This window comes from Lissotriton vulgaris, chromosome 2_1, assembly GCF_964263255.1.
Source record: "Lissotriton vulgaris chromosome 2_1, aLisVul1.2, whole genome shotgun sequence".
In the NCBI taxonomy this organism is placed as follows: domain Eukaryota; kingdom Metazoa; phylum Chordata; class Amphibia; order Caudata; family Salamandridae; genus Lissotriton; species Lissotriton vulgaris.
The window spans coordinates 845,784,043-845,807,599 of record NC_141687.1 but is presented as its reverse complement, the minus strand read 5'-3'; the positions used below and the strand labels follow the sequence as shown (position 1 = coordinate 845,807,599).

General features: G+C 49.4%; 1 protein-coding gene across 1 annotated transcript in view; it reads left to right on the top strand.

Moving 5' to 3' along the window:
• The window catches only part of DRC11 (dynein regulatory complex subunit 11), a 931,905-nt gene that overhangs the window by 698,795 nt on the left and 209,553 nt on the right, over window positions 1-23,557 (top strand). Inside the window, exons 12-13 of the mRNA XM_086956298.1 lie at window positions 2,035-2,099; window positions 3,098-3,180. Coding sequence (XP_086812424.1) covers window positions 2,035-2,099; window positions 3,098-3,180 — 148 coding nt within the window. The remainder of the gene's footprint in view (window positions 1-2,034; window positions 2,100-3,097; window positions 3,181-23,557) is intronic.

The following is a 23,557-nucleotide window of genomic DNA, read 5'->3' as shown; positions in this document are numbered from 1 at the left end:
CATAGACCACTCACTAAAACGTGGGGTTGTGAGAACATTATGAATCTAGAAACAAGAAGTCATGCACTGTGGTGGTATTACGCCTGGTTCACCAAATTGTTTAATGCTAGTCAAACCATATACTGCCTGTTACATCTGGCATTCTTGGTGTGGTTTTCCCCAAATGTTTTACCTTCATTCCTCCTGTTTCGCTGAATTAGTTTTTGTTGGCTCTAGAACTCTGTAAACTTTCCACTGCTAACGTGCTTGTAAGCATGGTAAAACTGTCTTACACAAATAATGGCATTTTTAATTTAATTGTAAATCCCTAGTAAAGTTACCGTCTACCCATGGCTGGTCAGTTATATGCAAAGAGTGGACCTGCAGCACTTATTTAGTCACCCAGTTATGTTGGCCTTTAAAATACGGCTCAGCTCTGCCATAGAAGCCTGTATGTGCCGTTTCAAACTGCCAATATAAACATTGTGCCAGGCCAAAACCACCCTCCTTTTTAACCCCTTCATTGCTGATGACAAAGCCAGCTCGTCATGGGTGTTACCTGCCCTGTGCTTATGACGAGCTGGCTTTGTCATGAACAATGGGATCTCAAAGAGTTCAGCACCCAGCGGGAAAACCCATAGCAGCCAAGGTGTTAATGCATATGTCACTCTAAGGTAGACCCTAAACATCCCAGAAGGCAGGAAGTGTTGTATTTAAAAAGGTGGATATATACTTTTACGTTTTACATGCCCAGGTAGTGAAAAACGTTCAAATCCAATGTTCACTATTTCAAGGCCACCTCTCCCATAGGATAACATTGGATTACCTAATTATATTTAATAAGTGATTTATTTTGTTTTGGAGCAGGTAGGAATGCCTTGTTTGGTGTGTGCATAATTGTAATTTGAAATCCTCTTCAATGGTAAATTCAAATTTTAGGTCACAACTCTGAAAATGCCGGTTTTAGAAAGTTTTTATATCAAAGGGGCTATGGCCCTAAACAACAACTAGAAAGGGCCTACTATTAGAAAAACAAAGAGCATATAGTCATCACATTCATGTTATGCAATAATCATGTGGCAAACCAAGAAACAGTCACATGGTTTGGAGTATTTATCTACTCAATTTTTCATTATTTTTTAATTGAGCCTAGTTATTCACATATGTTCAGAACAGGAAAGACATCACAATTCAAACAGTGAATGTACATTAACACAATTGACAAAAAACAGTTGATAAGAATGCACATGACCATACATAAACCTTAAAACCAATCATGGTTTCAAAAAGAAAGAAAGAAACCTTAAGACCCTTAACGTGGCGCCGTATGTGTGAAAATGCACCATCTCACTTTGGAGTGACATTTGGCACTGCAAACGCGCGTGGTCTGGTTCCTGGTGCACATAGCCATGGTTGCAGTGCACAGAGACCATCCACTGCCGCACACAGAGGAAAAAAATTAGAGGGAACATTGATTCCTACTATTGACTCTGCCTTGTGTGTTCCCCACACGGTCGCAGCCAGTCAATTTGCTTCTTTAACTTTGTTCCATGGCCTGCGCGCCTGTAATGGGAGATCCTTGTCTGACCACAAAGATCACCCACATTCACCAGAGGCTTGGATCACAGGCTGATTGATTACATTTTATTGGATATTTCTATCTGGGCTTAAAATTATTGAATTTAAAGCAGCATTTTATCTTATTCCAAGCTCTCTCCTATGGGGAACACTGAGTTCCTTGGAAGTTCCATCTTCCCTTTTTAACGTCATAGTGAGGCACCATAAGGGAAATTATGCCACGGTCGGATGGGGCAGTAATGGTGAACTGACGGAATGCATTCCTGTCAGGGAGAGGGTAAGGCAAGGGTGTGTTCTCGTCCCTACAGTCTTTTCATTATTATTTTTAGTTTGATATGTCACCTGTGATTTCAGCTCAGTACACGCACAAATTCGCGAAAAGCAGCCTGGAGGCTCTCTGACATGCATGCTGTGATCGTGTGTTTTTACCTGTTAATGCCACTGAGTTATTAACCACACTATGCCTCTGATTCCCAGAAAAAGAAGAAAGGAAAGAAAGGCGGAAAGAAGAAAAAGAAGGAAAAAGATCTGACTGCAGACAGGTAATTGAGAGGTTATTCATTTTGCTTTCAAGCAAGAGACCAGGGATAAGAATTAGCTTGTGCCTATTAATAGAAAACCTTAATAAAATGGCATAGAAATGCTTTACATGGGTATCCGCCGGGGTTATAGCCTGTTCCAGAGAGAGTGGTATGATTTCTAACACCTGTGTGTCCTGGCACAGGAGATCAACAATATAACATCTGGGCCAACCTCACCCCTCATGGAGCAGTCTTGACAGCCAGTTGTGTCCAACTTAGGTCCAAGTGGGCGGGCCTCTCCCTGACAGACTTTTAAGTTATCCAGGTGAGTTAAATGCAGACCTGAGAAATGTAAACTCAACTAATTTTCATAGCGGCTACCCCGAAATTCTATTGGGGATCTTGCCCTTCTAGCTCTACTTTTGACACCACTGTACTGGGCTTGGCCATTTTACCTTATATTACCAATAACTCCAGATGCATTTCTCTTCGACTAGAGTCTGTGCAGAGCACAGAATCCTCATTTAGACCGTGAACCATACCATACAAAGACGGATAAAATATGCTGAAAGTACATCTTTATGAACTGAGGGCGTAACATTTTTGCCCTCGAGTTCTCGTGCCATCATTGTTCAGCTTGTCTGTGCCTTGACAGGAATGGATCAGCCATTCGGCCCCATAAGGCAGTCAAGCTTGCTTGTTGTCTGGAGCAGAGGGGCGGGGCCTATCGTTGTGAAAAGTCTCTTCTTTATGGGGAAGGTCAGTTTTTGCTCTTGGTTGCGAGTAACAAAAGGATGCCTTTGATGGTGAAGGAGCAGACGGGTGGAGTTGGGCGTGGGTAAATTATTCTGGGCCGTCCAGTCTCGGATACCTCGGTTCTTGGCCCCCCTCTATGGTGACGCTAGAGCACAGATCTGGAACCCCTCTCATGGAGACTGCGCATCTGGATCTATTACTCCCCTTGGGACCACTAGGTAAGCCATTTGTTACCAACCCTTGTCCCTGTGTTTGATCCGCAGGACCATTGATTCCCTGTACAAGGAGCTGGTGGAGGAAGGCCTGCTGGTCAGGCCTCAGGATGTGAAGCTTTCCGAATACATAGGTGAGTAGAAGTAATACATTTATTGTATGATTAATGAAAACCATGACAATGTGGAACATTGAAAGAAAAAGCAGTTAGTTCATTATAATTCCACGTGGCATACAGGAGTAAAAAATAGGACAGGTGATTTAAAATCAGTTATAGTTATACTGATGTCAGTGTGGTTATTTAAAGTCAATTGCAATTAAGCCAAAGTGCACAGTGCGTTGGGATAAATTGATCTTTTTGAGCCATGTAACCTTCACAAGCTTGTGGTATCAAAAGAATAAAATGCATATTTTAAAATCAGCATTCATTACATTGAAGAACATGTAATTGTTTAAAATCTGTTGTAAATAAGCCGGGTGCATGGTGTGTTTTATTAACCGGCAGTCATCTATGCACTTAGTTGCTTTTTTTTAGCAGGTCCTGCACTGCCTTGAAGTCAGGGGCGCTCCTGTACGTGGGCGGAGGACCGTCGCCCCTCTGCTTTCTCGCAGTGCGAGAAGAAGAAACGTAAAATGGTATAAATACAATTTTACGTTTCTTCTTCTCGCACTGTGAGAGAACAGAAGAAGGGTTTGTTTGGGGGCGGGCTGGTGGGCGAGTCGGGGAGGAGTGGCTAGTCCAATGTTATGGGTGCTGACTGTTTGGTCTGCCCCAAGGCCAACCAAACCAGTCATGAGCAATCTCCCGTTTTTTCTATGCAGGCGGCATGCAGCCTGCATGGAGAAAACGGCCTCCCGATAGACGCCTGTATGGACGGCGTCCGAGCCAATCACAACGCTGCCATTGTAGTGTTGTGATTGGCTATGGGGAGGAGTGGGAGGCTGCCTGCTTCTGCTTCCTGTGAGCGGAGAGAGAGCAAGAGATGCGACGCAGGAACCGGAGGCAAAGGTACAATTTATTTTAAATGTTTAAAATTTAAATAAACCCGGGGCGTGGCCAAGGCGGCGAACATGGCGGACGTTGCTTAGCACAGCTCCGTCCCGCCGTTCCATCTACTGGCCGACTATCCTGCCTTCTCCCCCTGCTGACACCCATCCCGCAACAGGGCAGCGTGGCGGAAGGGGTCCGGCGGCTGCTGCGTGGATTTCGGCCGTTCCGGTGACCCAGCGTGGATCCAGTGGTCTGCTTAATTCAGACACTCTGTTCATCACCAACCCCTTTTCTGTATCGTTTTTGGCCACTATAGGTGTGGCAGGGTATACTCAGACATGAGTCCCTTTCTCACTGCTCCATCAGGATTCAAGCAAGCCGGGCCGAAGAGGCTGAAATGCCAGAAACCGGTCCCCGGTAGCTTGTCTCCTTTCTGGTGAAGAATTGGCTTGGTAGTTTGGTCTGCCCTGTTCCCATGATGCACTGGGCCAGGGACAGACTAATTTGCATATAGCCAGGTTCTGAGCTGGGATGGGGCAGTGAGATAAATAACGGTGATGGATCAAGCCCTGATCTTTGGACTGGGTAAGAGTGGTCTGCTTAATTCAGACACTCTGTTCATCACCAACCCCTTTTCTGTATCGTTTTTGGCCACTATAGGTGTGGCAGGGTATACTCAGACATGAGTCCCTTTCTCACTGCTCCATCAGGATTCAAGCAAGCCGGGCCGAAGAGGCTGAAATGCCAGACACCGGTCCCCGGTAGCTTGTCTCCTTTCTGGTGAAGAATTGGCTTGGTAGTTTGGTCTGCCCTGTTCCCATGATGCACTGGGCCAGGGACAGACTAATTTGCATATAGCCAGGTTCTGAGCAGGGATGGGGCAGTGAGATAAATAACGGTGATGGATCAAGCCCTGATCTTTGGACTGGGTAAGAGTGGTCTGCTTAATTCAGACACTCTGTTCATCACCAACCCCTTTTCTGTATCGTTTTTGGCCACTATAGGTGTGGCAGGGTATACTCAGACATGAGTCCCTTTCTTACTGCTCCATCAGGATTCAAGCAAGCCGGGCCGAAGAGGCTGAAATGCCAGAAACCGGTCCCCGGTAGCTTGTCTCCTTTCTGGTGAAGAATTGGCTTGGTAGTTTGGTCTGCCCTGTTCCCATGATGCACTGGGCCAGGGACAGACTAATTTGCATATAGCCAGGTTCTGAGCTGGGATGGGGCAGTGAGATAAATAACGGTGATGGATCAAGCCCTGATCTTTGGACTGGGTAAGAGTGGTCTGCTTAATTCAGACACTCTGTTCATCACCAACCCCTTTTCTGTATCGTTTTTGGCCACTATAGGTGTGGCAGGGTATACTCAGACATGAGTCCCTTTCTCACTGCTCCATCAGGATTCAAGCAAGCCGGGCCGAAGAGGCTGAAATGCCAGAAACCGGTCCCCGGTAGCTTGTCTCCTTTCTGGTGAAGAATTGGCTTGGTAGTTTGGTCTGCCCTGTTCCCATGATGCACTGGGCCAGGGACAGACTAATTTGCATATAGCCAGGTTCTGAGCTGGGATGGGGCAGTGAGATAAATAACGGTGATGGATCAAGCCCTGATCTTTGGACTGGGTAAGAGTGGTCTGCTTAATTCAGACACTCTGTTCATCACCAACCCCTTTTCTGTATCGTTTTTGGCCACTATAGGTGTGGCAGGGTATACTCAGACATGAGTCCCTTTCTCACTGCTCCATCAGGATTCAAGCAAGCCGGGCCGAAGAGGCTGAAATGCCAGAAACCGGTCCCCGGTAGCTTGTCTCCTTTCTGGTGAAGAATTGGCTTGGTAGTTTGGTCTGCCCTGTTCCCATGATGCACTGGGCCAGGGACAGACTAATTTGCATATAGCCAGGTTCTGAGCTGGGATGGGGCAGTGAGATAAATAACGGTGATGGATCAAGCCCTGATCTTTGGACTGGGTAAGAGTGGTCTGCTTAATTCAGACACTCTGTTCATCACCAACCCCTTTTCTGTATCGTTTTTGGCCACTATAGGTGTGGCAGGGTATACTCAGACATGAGTCCCTTTCTCACTGCTCCATCAGGATTCAAGCAAGCCGGGCCGAAGAGGCTGAAATGCCAGAAACCGGTCCCCGGTAGCTTGTCTCCTTTCTGGTGAAGAATTGGCTTGGTAGTTTGGTCTGCCCTGTTCCCATGATGCACTGGGCCAGGGACAGACTAATTTGCATATAGCCAGGTTCTGAGCTGGGATGGGGCAGTGAGATAAATAACGGTGATGGATCAAGCCCTGATCTTTGGACTGGGTAAGAGTGGTCTGCTTAATTCAGACACTCTGTTCATCACCAACCCCTTTTCTGTATCGACACGGGAGGAGGAGCAGCCTGTCCCTCGAGACGAAGCCGGGACCTCGATTTTGGAGGAGCCCGGGGTGAGCGCAGTTGGGCGGCAGCCTGCGGGACTGTGCGGAGCCGAGGTCCGGCCCTCCTGGGGGGCGGCGGCTGAGTGCTGCGAGCTACGGCTGCCTGCTGAGTTGGAGGTACGGTGCCTGGGGGCCCCACATATTGCGGGACATTGGCGGGCCACCCGGGGGTTGGCACACTGACCCGAGCAGCGGCTCTGCGCCCAGTGAAAAGGCCCCTGAGGTGGGGGTGGACGAGGGGTGCAGGGCAGTGGCCCCGGGGGTGGCGAGGAACCTGCGGAGAATCGGCGGTCAGATCGGACCGCACCGGCCCTCACTGCTGGAGGGTGTGTGCGCTGATCTTGGAGGGGGTGCAGATCCCTTGATCCTTGGCATCTGCCCCACGAGGTCTCCGGCACTGGCAGTTGCAGCAGGCAGGGAGCAACAACTTGGTGCACGAGCTTCATCTGGCAGCGTATTGGGCCCCCTGAGGTGGACACTTGGCAAGGCACGGGGCTGGGCGGCGACGGCCTAGGAAGGCTTGGCAGACCGGCAGTGACCAGCGCCCGCTCCATATTTCTCTGGGCTTAGAGGTCCCTAGTGCGGTAGGGGATAAGGCGTCGCAGACAGCCCTTTAAATCTGTGCACAGTGGTCGTGGCCCGGACCCCCTGCTGCCTGTAGGCGAGATCTGTGGTGAGGCTGCAGGTGCGTCCAAGGAGCTTTCCCTTTTTGTCGTCCATCATGACCCGAGGCGGGAGTGGCGGTGGGTCCTCGAAACAAGGGACAATTGATAAATTTACGGGGCCGAGTGGAAACTCCGGTGCTTCGGGCGGACAGTCGACCACTGGACCAGACAATGCAGCTCTGCTGGCAGCGATCACCCAGTCCCGAGACACGCTGGACGCTAAGATTGGGGCCGTTGGCGCCGATGTGACCCTGCTGCGACAAGACCTGCGCAACGCGGTAGCCCGGATTACGGAAGCAGAAACCCGGATCACTGGTGTGGAAGGTGACATGGCGGCCTTGAAGAAAAGAGTGGCCAACATGGAGGGCGTACAAAAAGGCCTAGCCCTGCGAGCCGAGGATGCCGAAGGACGAGCCAGACGCAACAACCTGCGCTTTGTTGGCTTTCCGGAAGACTGTGAGAAGGGAAACATGGAGGCCTTCCTTACGGAGTGGCTGGAGAGCTGGATGCCGTCGGAGTCCCTCTCCCGCTGCTTCGTCATTGAGCGGGCGCACAGGGCACTCACTCAGAAGCCACCAGTCGGTGAACGTCCGCGGCCGGTGATAGCCAAACTACTCAATTATCATGATCGAGACACGATCCTGAAGCAGGCCCGGCTGAAAGAGCCCCTCCAGTGGAACAATCAGCGGATTATGATCTTCCCTGACTACGCGCGGTTGGTGCAGCAGCAAAGACAGTCCTTCGTGGCCGCGAAGGCTCGCCTGCGGGGCCTCAAGATCCAGTATGCTCTGCTTTATCCGGCTCGGCTGCGAGTGGTTTTTCAATCCTGTACTCTCTTCTTTAATTCCCCTGAAGAAGTTTTTGCCTGGACGGATGAGACTGTGCGTGTCAGGCCTCACACGCCGCCTGCTAGAGACTCGGACTCGTCATCTTCAGCGGCGCCCGCGCGGACGCCCCGGCGCTCCCGCAGCAGAAGTAACTGGCGATCACGCTCCAAGAAACGCTCGCCGGCCAAGACGGGAACTGTAGAGGAGTCTGGGCCCCCAGACTCTCCAATAGTGGATCCGTGAGGACTGCAGTGGCGGGGGGCGCCTACTCAACTGATTGCCTATGGTACAGGCTGCGCTGCAGTGATTCCAGGCCTGAATGGCGGTGCTCTACGACTATGGTAACATTAACACTGACACATACGAGTGGCTTTTATGGTTGCGGGATGCGGGTTGGTTGGGGGGGTGGACCATAAGGCGGTCAACCCTCATCTTAGAGGTGTTTGTTAAGGGGGGGGGGGTTGCGAGAGACTGAAGTTGGGAGTTCATGGGGATCCATTGGAATAGTAGATCTCTGGCCTCCCGTTGGGGGCAGGAATTGACCTATACCGCGACAGGTACTTCAGCGTTCTTGAGGTATGGGGTGGGGGGTAGGGGAACAGTTTCAGGTGAGGCTTGGGAGGGAGTGGGGGTTGGGGGGTTTGTTGAGAGTTGGGGGTTGAGGTGGGTGGGTTGGTGGGTGGGGTTGGCTTGCACAGTGTTCTTTCTTGTACTAATGAGGCGAGATGTGTGTGTGTGGCTTTGGCGGTTCCGACTGCTTCTATTCCGGTCCTTAAATGGCGGTCACTACCCCTGAATATGGCCTGCAAAGGGCTTCGTTACATGTTGTGAGCTGGAATGTGAGGGGGTTACTGGACAGGATTAAAAGGGGGGCGATCCTCAAAGGGGGGAAGAAAGCTGGGGCCGATGTCTTGTTGCTGCAGGAAACCCACCTCATGGGCAACAAGGCCCTTAGCCTGCAGCGATATGGCTTTCAGCAGGTGTATCATGCTGGTTTTGCAAGGGGGTCTCGGGGTGTAGCAGTTTTGGTACACCGTAGGGTTTCCTACGTTCATGAAACTCAATGGCTCGACACACAGGGAAGGTATGCATTCATTCAGGGTAAGATCGGCTCTGAATCGGTACTCTTTGGGAGCGTATATGCCCCGCCTACGCTGCAAGGAGCTCTTATTGAAAGGCTGTTCGGTGTGTGGGCCGCGATGCCTGATATCATGGCTGTGGTTGGTGGTGACTGGAACGATGTGATGGATGTGCGGATGGATAGACACAGGCTCAGAGGCGAGCAGCTCCCGGACACACCCACTAAACTCAATGGCATGGTGAGGGGGATGGGGTGGGTGGACGTGTGGCGCCGCCAGCACGCTCAGAGTCGGGAATACACTTATGTCTCGGCAGTACATAAGTTCTTCTCTAGGATTGATTACCTATTTGTTCCCCTTGCTTGGGTTGGGAGGGTGGGTTCCACGTCTATCTTGCCCCGAGGTCTGTCGGATCACTCCCCGGTTGCAATGGACTTACTCCTAGATAGACGGAGACAGCCGTTTAGGTGGCGACTCTCCACGTGGCATTTGCAGCAGGAACCCTATCAACAACACATGAGGGAAGCGATTGCACACTACTGGACCGATAATGATCACCCTGACATAGATGCCATGACTCTCTGGGAAGCCCTGAAACCTACGCTCCGAGGGGTGGATATTGCGTGGTGTGCGGCTGCCCGTAGGGCACGCGGGGAGGATTTAGCGCAGGCGGCTGACCGGGTCCGCGCCCAGGAGGCACGTTGCCATGACGACGGGAGCGAGGAGGATGTGGGTCAACTACTGCTATTGCAGCAAACTTACGCCTCCCTACAGCTGGATGAAGCCAGGCAGTTGTGGCTGGCGACTCAAAGTAGGATCTACCAATGGGGTGATAAATCCAGTTCTATGCTGTACAGGCTCTGCCAGAGCACTTTTCACCCTCAGACACTGCCGTGCCTACGAGACGAGGAAGGTACACCCGTGATAGCCCCGGCGGACCTAGCGGCCAGGTTTGCACAGTATTACGCGGCCCAATATGCCCCCCGGGAACTTCTCCAAGCGGAAGACATAGATAAATTTCTTGCTGACCTTCCGCCGCGAGCGGTTTCGGACGAGGCACGAGATAGTCTCGACCTTCCGCTGTCGGCTGAGGAGCTGGGTACCGCCCTCGGGGAATTGAATGCGGGCAAGGCCCCGGGCCCGAACGGGTTTCCCAGTGAATTCTTTAAGAAGTTCCATCTTCAACTTGGTGCACATTACGGTAGGGCTCTGGAGGCGGCCAGGGAGAAGGGCCAGCTCCCGAGGGACTGGCGACATGCGGAGATAGTGGTATTTTGCAAGCCTGGTAGGCCTCCTGACCTGCCTGAATCTTATAGACCAATATCGCTTTTAAACACCCAGTCCAAAATCTTAGCGAAGGCGCTGGCCAATCGTCTTCTCCCATACATAACCGACCTTGTACACCCCGACCAAGCTGGCTTTATGCCTCATAGGGCAGCGCGACATAATATCAGGCGCACCCAGGTGGTGGTGGAAGCGGCCCGTGCGGCGGGTATTCCTGCGGCACTCTTACTGGCCGACATAGATAAAGCCTTTGATTCGGTGAGCTGGGTCTATCTTCGCGCACTGCTGTCTCGTCTGAACCTCGGGCCCCGCTTCCTATCATACCTGTATTTGCTGTATACTGACTTGACTGCGTCGGTGAGGGTGGCTGGAGCGGTATCTGCCCCATTTCCTATAGGACGTGGCACCAGACAGGGCTGCCCCCTATCGCCCTATTTATTTGCCCTGGCCATGGAGCCGTTGGCAGCATGGGTGAGAATTGACGCTCAGATGCGGGGTGTCGAGTGGCAGGCAGGTCCCACCGATAGAATTGCTCTATATGCGGACGATGTCCTCTTCTTCCTTACGGACCTGAACAGATCGGGGCCGCGAGTCCTAGACATAATGCGGATATTTGGTGAGGTGTCGGGCCTCCATTTGAACCAACGGAAATCTGTGTTGTGGGTGTTGGGGGAGCGCGGTGGTCTAGGACCCTGGGCAAAGACACTACAGGCAGCGGCGGGTGGCCTTCGGTATCTGGGTGTGTTTCTGACTGATCTGGGCGGTGTCTCCTGGTCGCGTAATGTTGTGCCCGTGTGGGAACGTGTACGCTCTGACATGCTCACCTGGTCCCGCATGCCTCTTAATGTATATGGCCGCTCAGCCATATTCAAGATGGTGGCCCTCCCGCGCCTGTTATACCAGCTACAAAACCACCCATATCCCGTTTCCCCGCAGTGGTTCAGACAGGTCAACTCGACGCTTAGTCAGTTTCTATGGTCCGGGGGAGTGGCGAGAGTGGCGCTGCGCACATGTTTTCTCTCCACATACTGTGGCGGTCTGGCGACGTCGGATATCCAGTCCTACTACCAAGCCTCCCACCTACTGATCTTAAATGAGTGGTGGTATGGGGACCGGAGCGATCCGGCCTATGCCTTGGAGAGGCATCTGATGGACCCAGACACGTTACATACCATTCTCTACTCAGCGCCTCGGCGACGAAACCTCCCAATGGTCACACAGACGGTATATCGTATTTGGCGTGACGCCCTTCGCCGTATGGGGTGGTGGAACAAACTCACAAGGGAGACTCCTCTTTGGCGAAATGGGCTCTTGCCCTCATTGGCATCCCTCCCGGGGTTTAGGGATTGGGATGCAATTGGAATATCGGCCCTGGGGCACGTCGTCAGAGGCACTGCCCTGAAGTCATTCCAGGAACTGCGTGAAGAATATAATATGCCCCAGACCCAGTTTTTTAGATATCTGCAACTTAGGCACGCCATCACACCCACCCTGAGAGGCTTGGACTCCTTGCCGGAGTTCAGCCCCCTGGAGGCCAAGGTATTCATGGGGGAGCTAGACAGTAAAAAAATATCCACTATATATCAGACACTGGTGACGCATTGCTCGACCTCCCTCGATAGCTTACGTGATAAATGGGAAAGGGATGTTGGTCCTCTGGAGGAGGAAGACTGGAGGGAAGCACTGGAGGCCCCGAGAGGAGCAGCCATAGCGGTACGATTGCGGTTCATTCAGTTTAAGTACCTCCACAGGGCTTACTACACGAGGGAAAGATTGTGGAAGGCGGGCCTGATCGGATCCCCGGATTGCTTGAGATGTGGCAATGAAGTAGGCACCTTCCTTCATACTGTATGGGCGTGTGCTGGATTGCAGAGGTTTTGGTCTGGTGTGTGGGACTGCCTGTCTGAGGTTCTAGGTTGGGAGCTCCCCCGCTCGTCCCCACTGGGTCTTCTTCATGTTATGGAACAGATAGGGGGAAACATTTATAAAAGGCATCTGCTATTACTGGGTCTTATTGTGGCCAAGAGAGACATTGCCCGTGCCTGGAAGGACCCTAGGGCCCCTCTGGTAGGAGTGTGGAAAAGGGGGCTGGACTTCTACATGGGCCTGGAACGCCCGATCTTCGCAGCTAGGGGCTGTCCCAGGAAACATTATAAAATCTGGAAGCGATGGGCGGATTATCGTGGACTGTGGCTGGAGCCGCCGCCGCCTGATCGGCCTGTGGAGGAACTCTTGGATGCTGGGCCCGGGCCATAGGGTGCACACACTAAACGCTTCTTCTTGCCATTGTACATGAATGTTGTTTCGACGCTGTGCCAGGGGAGGGGGGTTGGGTTCTGGGCTGGGGTCGTGGGAGGGCGGAGGACGGGGGGGAGTTGGTTGCATTTCTTTATGTTGAACTGTTGACCGTATTGCTTTCCTGTGATTGCCATTATGATGCTCACAGCTCCTCCGATATCCGGGGTGCTGTGCTTGTTATGCAATTTGTCAACACCAAAATAAAAATCTGTTCTGAAAAAAAAAAATTAAATAAACCCCCCCTCCTCGCACAACCTCCTCCCCGCGTGACCCCCCATCCTCTCACCTGCGAGTCATGCCGGCCACAACTGATTGAAGTATTTGTTAATTCTTGCCAGTTCCGAAGGGACCATGGTAGTAAAAATCTGGGTAGTCTAGTCACTGCAGGTCCTTATGCCATAGGTTGAAAAGAGTGGCTTTAGTAATGTCCGCCTAGAATGCAGTAGCAAAGGGCAACAGCAGAGAAAGTGCGGGAACGTTTATAGCCACACTGCCTGTACTTCACAAAATTGGAGAGGAGTGACCAATTTGGGTTGAAGTCTTTATATTGTAGTGTACATAGGTGAGTACTGGAGACTAAGCACAACTTCCTCTGCTGAGCCTTGAGTGTGTAAGTACCTCCAATGAGATGTGACGTGTCAGAAGCTAAGGGCACATGATTACCACCTGATTCAGGCACACTCTCCCTTAGGCCTCACCAATCCCTGTCACACTCTTTAGTTTTCTCTGTTGAGGCAATTATGGCGGCGTGGGTGATGCAGAAGTTAGATCTGGCAGTAAGTGGGCGGGAGATGTGGTGTGTGGGTTAGGAAGAGGAGCAAGGGTGGGCTTTAAGAGGGCCGGGTTCCTGCCGGGCCCCTTGTGGCTCCCATGTCCCTTTCTTTAATTTCCATAACAGACATGTTCACAGCCACAAGTTCATTAAATCATGCTCACATACGCAAACTCTCATGCATAATGCAAGTCCTTCTTGCTCCTAGATGTATGTCTACATATAGCCCGGTGATTTCAGTTTGGGGCGGGGACTAAGCATAGGCACCAATACTGAAATCCCTTGCTCTAGGGCTACTCTGCAAGTCTACTGCCTAATACTCACTAGAAAGGCTCTTTGCTGTGCTCATATAAAGAATTTTCCCATGACTGGTGGCTAGCAACATTTCTGATACTCCCTTACCCTGTTTCTGTAAAAACCAACTAGGGGAAAAAGCCAGTAAATTTGACTTTCGCATACCTGCCAACGTATAAAGAAATGTCACCGTGTGAAAAGGGGGGTGGGGCCTCACGCAGAGAGCTACCTAGAAGCTCTCCACCTGGGACGGCTTTAGGGCAGTGTGACTGGTGCAGCCTCACTGGGCGCTGACCTGGGGAGGGGGGCGCTGACCTCTTTGGAGGGAGATGCTCTATTTAGCCATAACTTATGTTTTTAAAACATCAGCAGACCTCCTTGTGCATCTAGTTTTCAGGCAGTATTAAAAATGTCAAGACAACTCGTGATTAATGTTCCTGCTAGAGAGAGATAAAAATTTGGGGCACTTTCGACTCGCCATAAAGTAGTGTAGAGGGTTAATATGCCTGCTGCAAAGAGCACGTACCGTGCAGATCACTGATCTGTATTTTATGTGGATAGTGAAGTGGATTACTGCTTTTGTCACAGAGATCCTTTCACAGAGATTCTTTTGTTACCGCAATTCATAAGATACAACCGTTACATAGAACAGTGATGTTATGAACTGTCATCGAAGAGCTGCACGCAAGCTGCATAAAATAGGTTAGGATGTTCTGTTATTCCCCCCCAGTCTTTCATTACATATTTCTAAAGTTGCTGTAAAGGTTTTTTGGGGGTAGATATACATTCCTCTTAGTACAGTCAGCCTTTACTAGTGCTTTAAAACAAAGCAAATGTATGAGAGAGAGGGGCTATGGTGAGATGAGTGGCCTTTTGCCTGGTCGTCATGAGGGAATCCAAGGAGGTGGTCATGGGTGGTATGCAAAACATATTGTCGCACCGGACCCCAGCAGCGCTAAAGCCGGCCCTGCTCTCTGCCCTCCATTAACCCCAACCCACAAAAAAACATCCACAAACCCCTCTGCACTGCCTTCCCTCACAAAAAAAATCAGAGTCACTGAGGTGGTGGCCGATGCCCTGGGGTGTTTTCACACCCTATCATTTTTTTACATTTATTCTATTTTGCAGATTTTTATATAGCACAAACTGGGCCCGAATCGGGTATCAGAGCACTTTACATAGCACCAGTTGCATTACATGAGGACACATTCATTTTTGTTAGGCACGAGGAGATTAAGTAATTTGCCCAGAATCACAGGATGTTCAGCATCATTGCCGAGACTCGAACCCAGTTCCCTAGATTCGAGGTCGACCACCCTAGCCGTTAGGCCAACTCCTCTTCCCAGAGATAATGGACAACGGCTGCCTACAGCCTCCAAAAACAAGCGGGAAAGCCACTCGGTAAAGTGATTTCCAGCTCGTTTTCCCTGCCACCATGTGATTTCGCCTTCTCGCCAGGTGACTGTGTAAAGAGAGCCAAAATCGTATCACACACAGTAATACTGTGTGAGTGGCTTTGTTGTGCCAATGCCCGGAATTAGCAATTGTACATGCCTGTATTCGCACAAGATGGCTCATTAATGCAAGATCTGTTGGTAAACCACACGCAAATACACATAAACACACAAGGAAAACACCACACATAGGGACACATAAAAGGAGACTTAAACAGAGAATTATACACACATGCACACACAAGACACACTTAGGTACAAAACCATAGAAGTAAAGATTCACCCATGTTTATCTGGAGTTCTGGCAGGAGCAGGGCCGTTTCTAGGTGTTTTGCCGCCCTAGGCAAGAATTGAAAAATGCCGCCCCCTCCCTTTTACTACCATCACTCTCTCCCCCTGTGAATGCATTAGATCACAAAATGTGCCTCAGTATGCCGCATGATTTGCATTTTTTTGACGCATAATTCAGCCAACTCTCCGCATAATTTGGTTCCCCCTGCGGCTTAATTTCAAGTGGCTCTGCATATAAATAACACCAACAATCAAAGAGCACATGGCAAAACAGCTGAGTAGATTAACCGCTTGCTGCAGAGATGTGCAGTGTTAGCTGGTCACAAATTGAAATATTTGCACAGTCTACTCAGCCTTTTATCTTTCCAAGTTAAAAAGGAGTGCCTTTGTGTTGAATAATATTGACCTATTATCTAAGAACCGAGGCACAATTTAATTAGCGATGCATGTTTTGTAAGTGGGCGTATAGAGTGCAAACGTAGCTGTAGAACATCACAGCGCGTTACAATAGTAGCCTGGGTACATTTGAGTTGTTAATCATATAGAGCTGCCAAACTGACTCTAGAACCAGGTGGATTGGAGAGTCTCGCTATATGTATGATTTTATTCACGCCGGTCAAGCATCACACGCTTCATATCTAGCCGCCGCTGATATGTCTCGCCGCATAAATCGTGACAACACCAAAAGCTAAAGCGCAAGAGGCAGAGCACAATGTGAACTTGTTTTTATTGCAGGTTAGAAAATAAATTATGGCTTTTCGTCTTTTTTTCACTATTTCCAGACCATACTTAGACCGGAACCTGTATTTTGGGGTGAAAAGACAAAAAACGAATTTCAGATTGATGTGATGGAAAAAATAAGCCTCTTGGCACCATATATTTTTTAGGAGTGGCATGCTATTAGCCACCTGTTTGCACTGAAATGAAATGAAATGAAATGAAATGAAAAAGAAACTTATAAAGCGCACTGCGGCCAAGCGGCTTCCTGGCGCTGAGGAACACAACCGTATCTGCCAAGGAGTCCAGAGGAATTAGCCAGGGAAAGCCTGAAGAAAAAGAAAAGTTTTAAGAGCTTTACGGAAGTGTGAAAAGATAGGAATGGAGCGAATAGAGAGAGGGAGAGTATTCCAGATCTGAGGGGCCCGCACCGAGAAGCGGGTGCCTCCGGTGCGGGATTTGCGGAAGCGGGGAACGTGAAGAAGAGAGAGAGAAGAAGAACGAAGAGAGCGGAGTGGGGCATAAGAAGAGATTAAAGAATTGATGAAGAGAGGAGCGGAGCGAGCATGCGCCCGAAAAGCCAAACAGGCAAGTTTGAACTGGGACCTGAAATGAACAGGGAGCCAGTGGAGGGATTTGAGGGCGGGAGTGATGTGGGAAAACTTAGGAAGACGAAAAACAAGACGGGCCGCCTGGTTCTGGATGGCCTGAAGCCGGCGAATTTCGTAGGCGGGAATGCCTACGTAGAGGCCATTACCATAATCCAGGCGGGATGTGATGAGGGCAGAAATGATGGCTTTGAGGGCGTCAACAGAAAAAAACCGGGAAATTTTACGAATGAGGCGGAGGGAAAGAAAGCAGGAGGAGACAACGGAACTGATGTGCGCGTGCATAGAAAGATCATTATTGATCTTAATGCCCAAGGTCCGGACAGACGAGACTGGGGAGGGGGGAGGGCCAAAGGAAAGGGGCCAGTGAGCGGAGGACCAGGGATTGGAGGCACCACCAGTGAGAACAAGCTCAGTCTTGTCAGGATTGAGCTTCAAATGATTGAAGCTCATCCATTGAGAAATAAAGACAAGAGTAGAGCTGAGCTTGGGGAGAGAGTGAGTGGGAGAGGATAGGTCAAAGACGAGCTGGAGGTCGTCTGCGTAGTTGTACACCGAGACCCCCAGCTCAAGAAGAGAGGAAATGAGGGGACGGATATAGAGATTGAAAAGAAGGGGGGAAAGAGAAGAGCCCTGGGGTACCCCACAAGTGACCGGGAGGGGGGGTGCAGAGAAATCAGAGAGGTGGACTGCCTGTGATCTGCCCTGAAGGAAGGACGCGATCCAGGAGTGGGCAGTGCCCTGGATGCCCGCTGCGCTGACACGGTCGAGAAGAATGGCATGGTCGACCGTATCAAACGCAGCGGACAGATCCAAGAGGACTAAGGCCTGGGGGAGATTACTGTCGGCCTTCGCTTTCAATTCGTCCAGGACCGCAAGGACCACACTCTCAGTAGAGTGGCCAGGTCGAAAGCCGGCCTGGTGAGAGGCCAGGATGTTATTCTCCTCGATGTAATTAGAGAGACAAGATGTCACGTAGCTCTCAAGAATCTTCCCAAGATAGGGAAGAAGGGAGATCGGCCTGAAGTTAGATGGAAGAGAGGGGTCCAGGCCAGCTTTCTTCAGGATAGGAATCACAATGGCAATTTTAAAAGAAGAGGGGAGAGAACCCAGAGCTAAGCAAGAATTAAGAAGAGTTAAAGGAGGGGTAGGGCAGCTGGTGAATAAGGTTCTAAGAATCCGAGCGGGTGCGCAGTCCGCCGGAGAGCCGGACTTGACTTTAACAAGAAGGTCACGGAAGAGCTCAGGTGAGATGGGTTTAAAGTGATCCAGAACAGAGGAAGGAGAAAGAGAATGATCCGGTAGATTGGGTTGGGGCACGATGGGAATGTTAGCCTTAATGGTGATTATTTTATTGATAAAATAATCATTAAGGGAATGACAGAAAGATTGGGAAGGGACAGGGGAAAGGCTGGCACGATCGGAGGTGGCAAGGCTGCGCACCAGTGAAAAAATCTCACGAGATTTATTGGCCGAGCGGGCTACGCGCTCCGAAAAATAACTGGATTTGGCCGCTAAGATGGCCAATTTGTAGTTGTTTAGAAGAGCCTTATAATTAAGACGGAGGGTGGGGCAGTAGTTACGGCGCCAGCGGCGCTCAGAGCGCCTGAGCTCTAATTTCAGGCATCTGAGGTCGTTGGTAAACCACTTGTGAGCATCGTGAGGGCGGGCTGATCTGATCTTTTTAAGCGGAGCAGCCTGGTCACAGGCCGAGGAAAGCCAGGTGTTAATGGCAGCCGCCTGATTCTCCACAGAGAGATCGGTCAGGGTGGGAGCCGATGAGGATAGAGAGGAAGAAAGATCATTAAGATCAGTCTTATTCCAGCTCCGGGCCCAGATGTTTTTGGGCAGGGGGGCTTTCTCGGGCTGAGAACGCTGTATAGAGCACAGCAAACTATGCACAGGGATTTCATTTCAATATTTATTTCCAGTGTAGCCTACCACAAGCAGCCATTATACGGCCAACATTCTGCAGGCTGAAGACTGGTCTCAAAGCATTCTTTTGGAGAGGTTGAAATCTGTTAAAAGTTTTTGTTGAGAGCACCGCATTGCACACATTTCCATAGTCTAGTCTAAATGAGATGGCTGTGCCCACGACAAGAGCTTTCCACTGGGGTTTAATATAAGGAAGAATCTTCCTTAGGATTCTGAAGTTGTATCAAAATGGAACCCAAGATTCTTGACTAGGACCACCAGATGGGGTGGGAGGGCACCTCAGCGTATAGATTAAAAATAGGCTTTTCAGAGAGAATTAGGGCTGCAAATGAACACTTTGGTTTCGCCTGCCTTAAGTTTGGCATACTCTCGGCCCCCCAAGATTGAACGGTTAGAAAGAAAAAGTGAAGAATTTGTTTTATCTCCTCTGGGGGGGGGGGGGGGGGGGGGTGATAAAGTCTCAGGATCAATATAAGGTCATCCACATAGGATACACGCTCCATGTCCCAGGATCTTATGATGTCAATAAGAGGTTTCATTTATGTTAAACAGAATGTGTGATAGCGATGATCTACAGGGTACTCCACACCAACCTGAGTGGATGCTCATCTAAAAGAAGAGAGAGTCAGAGATTGACACCGAGCAGATCCGAATGAGGAAAAACAGGCAAGGGAAGGCTTGCTAACCCAAGTGCTGCCAAACAGTTGATAAAGGTGGAATGTTTGATCGTATCAAAGGCAACAGAGAGTTCTAATAGGATAAGCCAGATAGAGCAGCCCTTATCAAGGCTCCTTCTGAGGCGATCTAGCAGAGGTACGAGCGCAGTCTGCATCCCTATCAGTATGGAAACCGGTCTGAGCGACATCCAACAGGTGATGGGCCTTGAGATGATTCCATATTGTGGGAGGGATCTTACAATCAGTGGAGCAGCTGTAAGAGAATGTCCCTGATAATGCTGACTGGCTTTAGGCTTCTAGAGGTGTGATGGTGGATTTATCAATCCTCAAGTCTCTAACCCTATCATGTGGAGAGAAAGTAAAGTTGGGTATTCCTCAGCGAGAGCCGCATGGGGGCATTGTATTGAAACCGGATATATTTTCCGGCGGACATAGCGCGGTTGAGCACAGGTGGTCTTCCTTTTGGTATCCGCACATGAAATTCAGTATATCGGTGCACAGGCTTCAGATGACTGCTCGGGCTGGACCACTGACTTAAAAAGAAATCAGAATTGCTGCAATGGCTACATTGAAAACCCCATGTGCGATGCAAAGATAAAAACTAAGGCAGGAACCTCTACAATCCTGTCAGGCAAGTTCAATTTAAAAGAGTGAGATAGAAAACATAAGCGGAAATGTAAAAGCGCGTCTGTAGATGAATGAGGTGATGTGAAAGCGATCACTCACTTCACATGAAACAGTCAATATGCATAACCATAGTAGAAGCACAAAGCACCCCAACGTACACATAGGCTAATGAATGGAAACTCTGCAAGGCTATGCTTGCATAATAAAGACTGCACACACTCCGACACATACCCTTGGTTGTGATGGACTTGCTGCCGCCTTACACCAGTCTGGAGTTCTGTCAGGGGTCCTGGGAAGAATTCCGAGCCCTTGTTGGAGTCGCAGGTCCTTGAGGACAAAGGAAGGTTCAACACATGCTCTTGTTGCATTCATGGAGACTGTGTGCCCAAGTCACAGCTGACTGTAAGTAAACCGTCTGACATCCCCTAGGTAAACCTGACAAAACTGCTTTCCACCCAGAGCCTTACCGTTTCCGTGGCATCCACACGATGCATTCCTGCCGCCCTGAAGCGATCTGTGAGCTTATGGCGCTATCTAAACATCCTGTGTAAATATATATGTAAATCCATAGGAGCTTAGCGATGCTACTGAACGCACATCTGACACATGAGCCTCTAAACCCTTCCCTAACGAAGTTCCTGAGGAATCAAAAGCTGCCACCCATTGGGGAACAAGGTAAAAGCGAAATAGCTATTACCTCCTACACTTTTATTAGCATTACAGCAGGTAAAACGGGATTTTACAGCAGGTATAAAGAAAAAGAAAACCCATTGTATCATGGAATAGAAGTGTGATATTCCCCATGCTCCCTAGGTCATTTTACAATAGTTTTCACTTTAGAATTGAGATGGGATCAGTGACATTGGTATGCATGCTCACAAGGACCACCCGCTTCTCTGCGCTTCAATGGCTGCAAGCTGTATCATAGAACTATGTGTCAAAAAGCAGTTCCGTTTTAAATGAAATGCTGTCAGCCCAAGGTATTTCGGAAAGATGTTTAACCATCACAGACGTGTTTGGTCTTGCTTGGCCCTCTTAATCGTGGTGAAGCTCACATACTTTGAGAGTACTGGAGCTTGTGGAAAGGTAACACAAACATGTTCAGTGTTATGCTGATCGTGAGAGTTTCACCCGAAGTTCCCCGTGACCAGTTACTCGTTGTTGACCGTTCAATTTAAATCGAAAATATAGACACACCCCTCATTTTCACTGAGCATTTCCAAGGTTTTTGTTGTCTAGTAAATTATGAGCTAATTCATACAGCATTATCGCGAGCTGAGGCGGATTGTCTTTAGACATGTGTATCTACCTTTAAAAGTCTGATAGATGTCAACAATTGTCTAGGGTTATCCTCAGCCTCGTCAGAGACTCACTTTTGGAAGTGACGCATAAGTTCTGTAAGAACTCATGGAGTCAAAATGTCAATTCCTCTTGTTGTATCTTACCCATGCCACCCCCCTGCACCCCTGCGCATGGTACCTTCCTTTCCCCTGCGCGTGAACCTCCCCAGAGTTCTCCCCTTCCCATTGGTTCCCCCACATTCCATTCCTTCCCCAGCTGACAACGTTGACTCCAACTGTCATTCTACTGATGTTCCGCCTACCCACGCACCACCATCGTGTGGGGCTGTTATAATAAACCTAACTTCACACTTCTTCAGCCTGCAGTCTGCTTTGTAACAGTGGCGACGAGGTTACCTGCGGAACTACAGCCTCACACCGTGGTACAGCTGATGGACTATGACTTTGCTGTGATCGACCATCGATCGATCAATTCATCTTAACTATTCTTCTCACTTTGGGAATTCCGGTACCCCCTCTTTATAGCGGAAGAGGACGTGAACCGCACAGCTGTCGAGAGTAGCGTAGCCTGGTGTCTTCAACCGAGATTTGAGCATCTCGCAACGACCGGCTGCTGCACCACACAGAGGTAGGACCTCAACGGTACCTTTGGGACTTTCCTTCCTGTGTGCCCTCGTCTCGACGCTCTTCCCTGGCTGCGACAGCGCTCTTCCGTTCCTGTCAGTGGCGTATGCGCTTTCCCTGCGCATTCGAAGAGGAAATTCCTGTCAGCTGTTTTCGCGCCTGTGATTCCACTCGTCTGCGCATGCCCAATGACGCGTGACGTCAGTGAAACGCAGCGCTGGGGGCCATTTTGAAAAAAAAAAAACACTTCATGAGAAATTGATCGTTTTTTTCTTCGAGTCAGTGTTCGAGCCTGGCCCTTTCTCAGCATTCTTTTGACTTTGCGACTTGTGCTTGAAAGAAATAAATAAGGTCACAAAGCGAGCACATACTAAAGCCATTCCTGTGAATATAAGGCGACAGTGTTAACACTTCACAAATAAAGGTGTATTAAGTGACATTCTCAACCACTTTGGAATCTTCGCAGTGTGTATTCTAAGCCAACAATCCTTCTACCGTCATGTGTGCTCTCAGTTCCTTGAATCTTTCGCAACCTCAGGCGTTTCTGCCTCTCAAAGGTGCACCTTGCATGCCTTGGAAAGAGTGGAAAGAGTATTTTGTAAATTACATTGAGACAGTTGAAGATGATGATTTCACTGCTGTAAAGAAAAAGAAAGTTCTTTTGTACTGCTTGGGTCCTGGTGGACTTAAGACCTACAATAACATAGAGAAGAAAGTAAGAACTGGTGATGATGTTTACCAACATGCCCTAGATGATCTGGACGATCACTTCTCGCCTATTGTGTGCGTTGCTGTTGATCGGTACAAGTTTTCAAGAAGGAAGCAAGGTAAAGATGAAAGTGTTGAGGATTACGTCGCTGCCTTGAACAACTTGGCCTTAACCTGCAGATTTGGAGCACTGCAAGAAGAGTTCGTGCGCGATCAAATAATAATGCACGCGAGCAACCCCAATATCCAGGACAAACTTTGGGTCAATGGAGAGGCTTCTTTGAAGGAGGTTGTTGCCCTTGTCAAGAAAGCTGAACTGACAGGGAGATGCGCCAAAGCTGTTATTGAAGAACCAGCAGAAATTAAAGCTATAAAGTCCTCCAATGCTAGTAAACTCAAACAGAAAGGAAACAAAAAAGAAATGAGTCATGATTATCACAAGAGAAGTGAACCAAGCAGATCGAAGCATAGCAGTGATAGACGCAGTAATACAAGGGACAATGATTTTACTGAACTCAAATGCTATCGCTGTGGGTCCCCAACCCATCTAGCTGATTCAAGAAGGTGTCCAGCCTTACATCAAAAATGCTCGTCATGCGGAATGACCGGTCACATCGCTAAGGTTTGCAACAAAAAAATGTACAAACAAAGCAGACAGGTACGACAAATTCAAGAAGAGAGTGATTCCACCGAAGAGGATTCGGAGTATTCCGACTCCGACAATGTCAGTTATGTTTTCTCAATTGAATATGACGTGTTAGAAGTCACGCCCACAAAGAAGAAAAAACCCATGTGTGATGTCAGTTTAGGAGGGGTGACAGTCAATCTGATGGCAGACTCTGGGTCTCCCTTCACGATTATCAACGAAAACGTTTGGAAGCAATTCACGGATAAAATTGGCTCAACTCTAGAAAAACCCAAAGTTATTGCTAGAAGC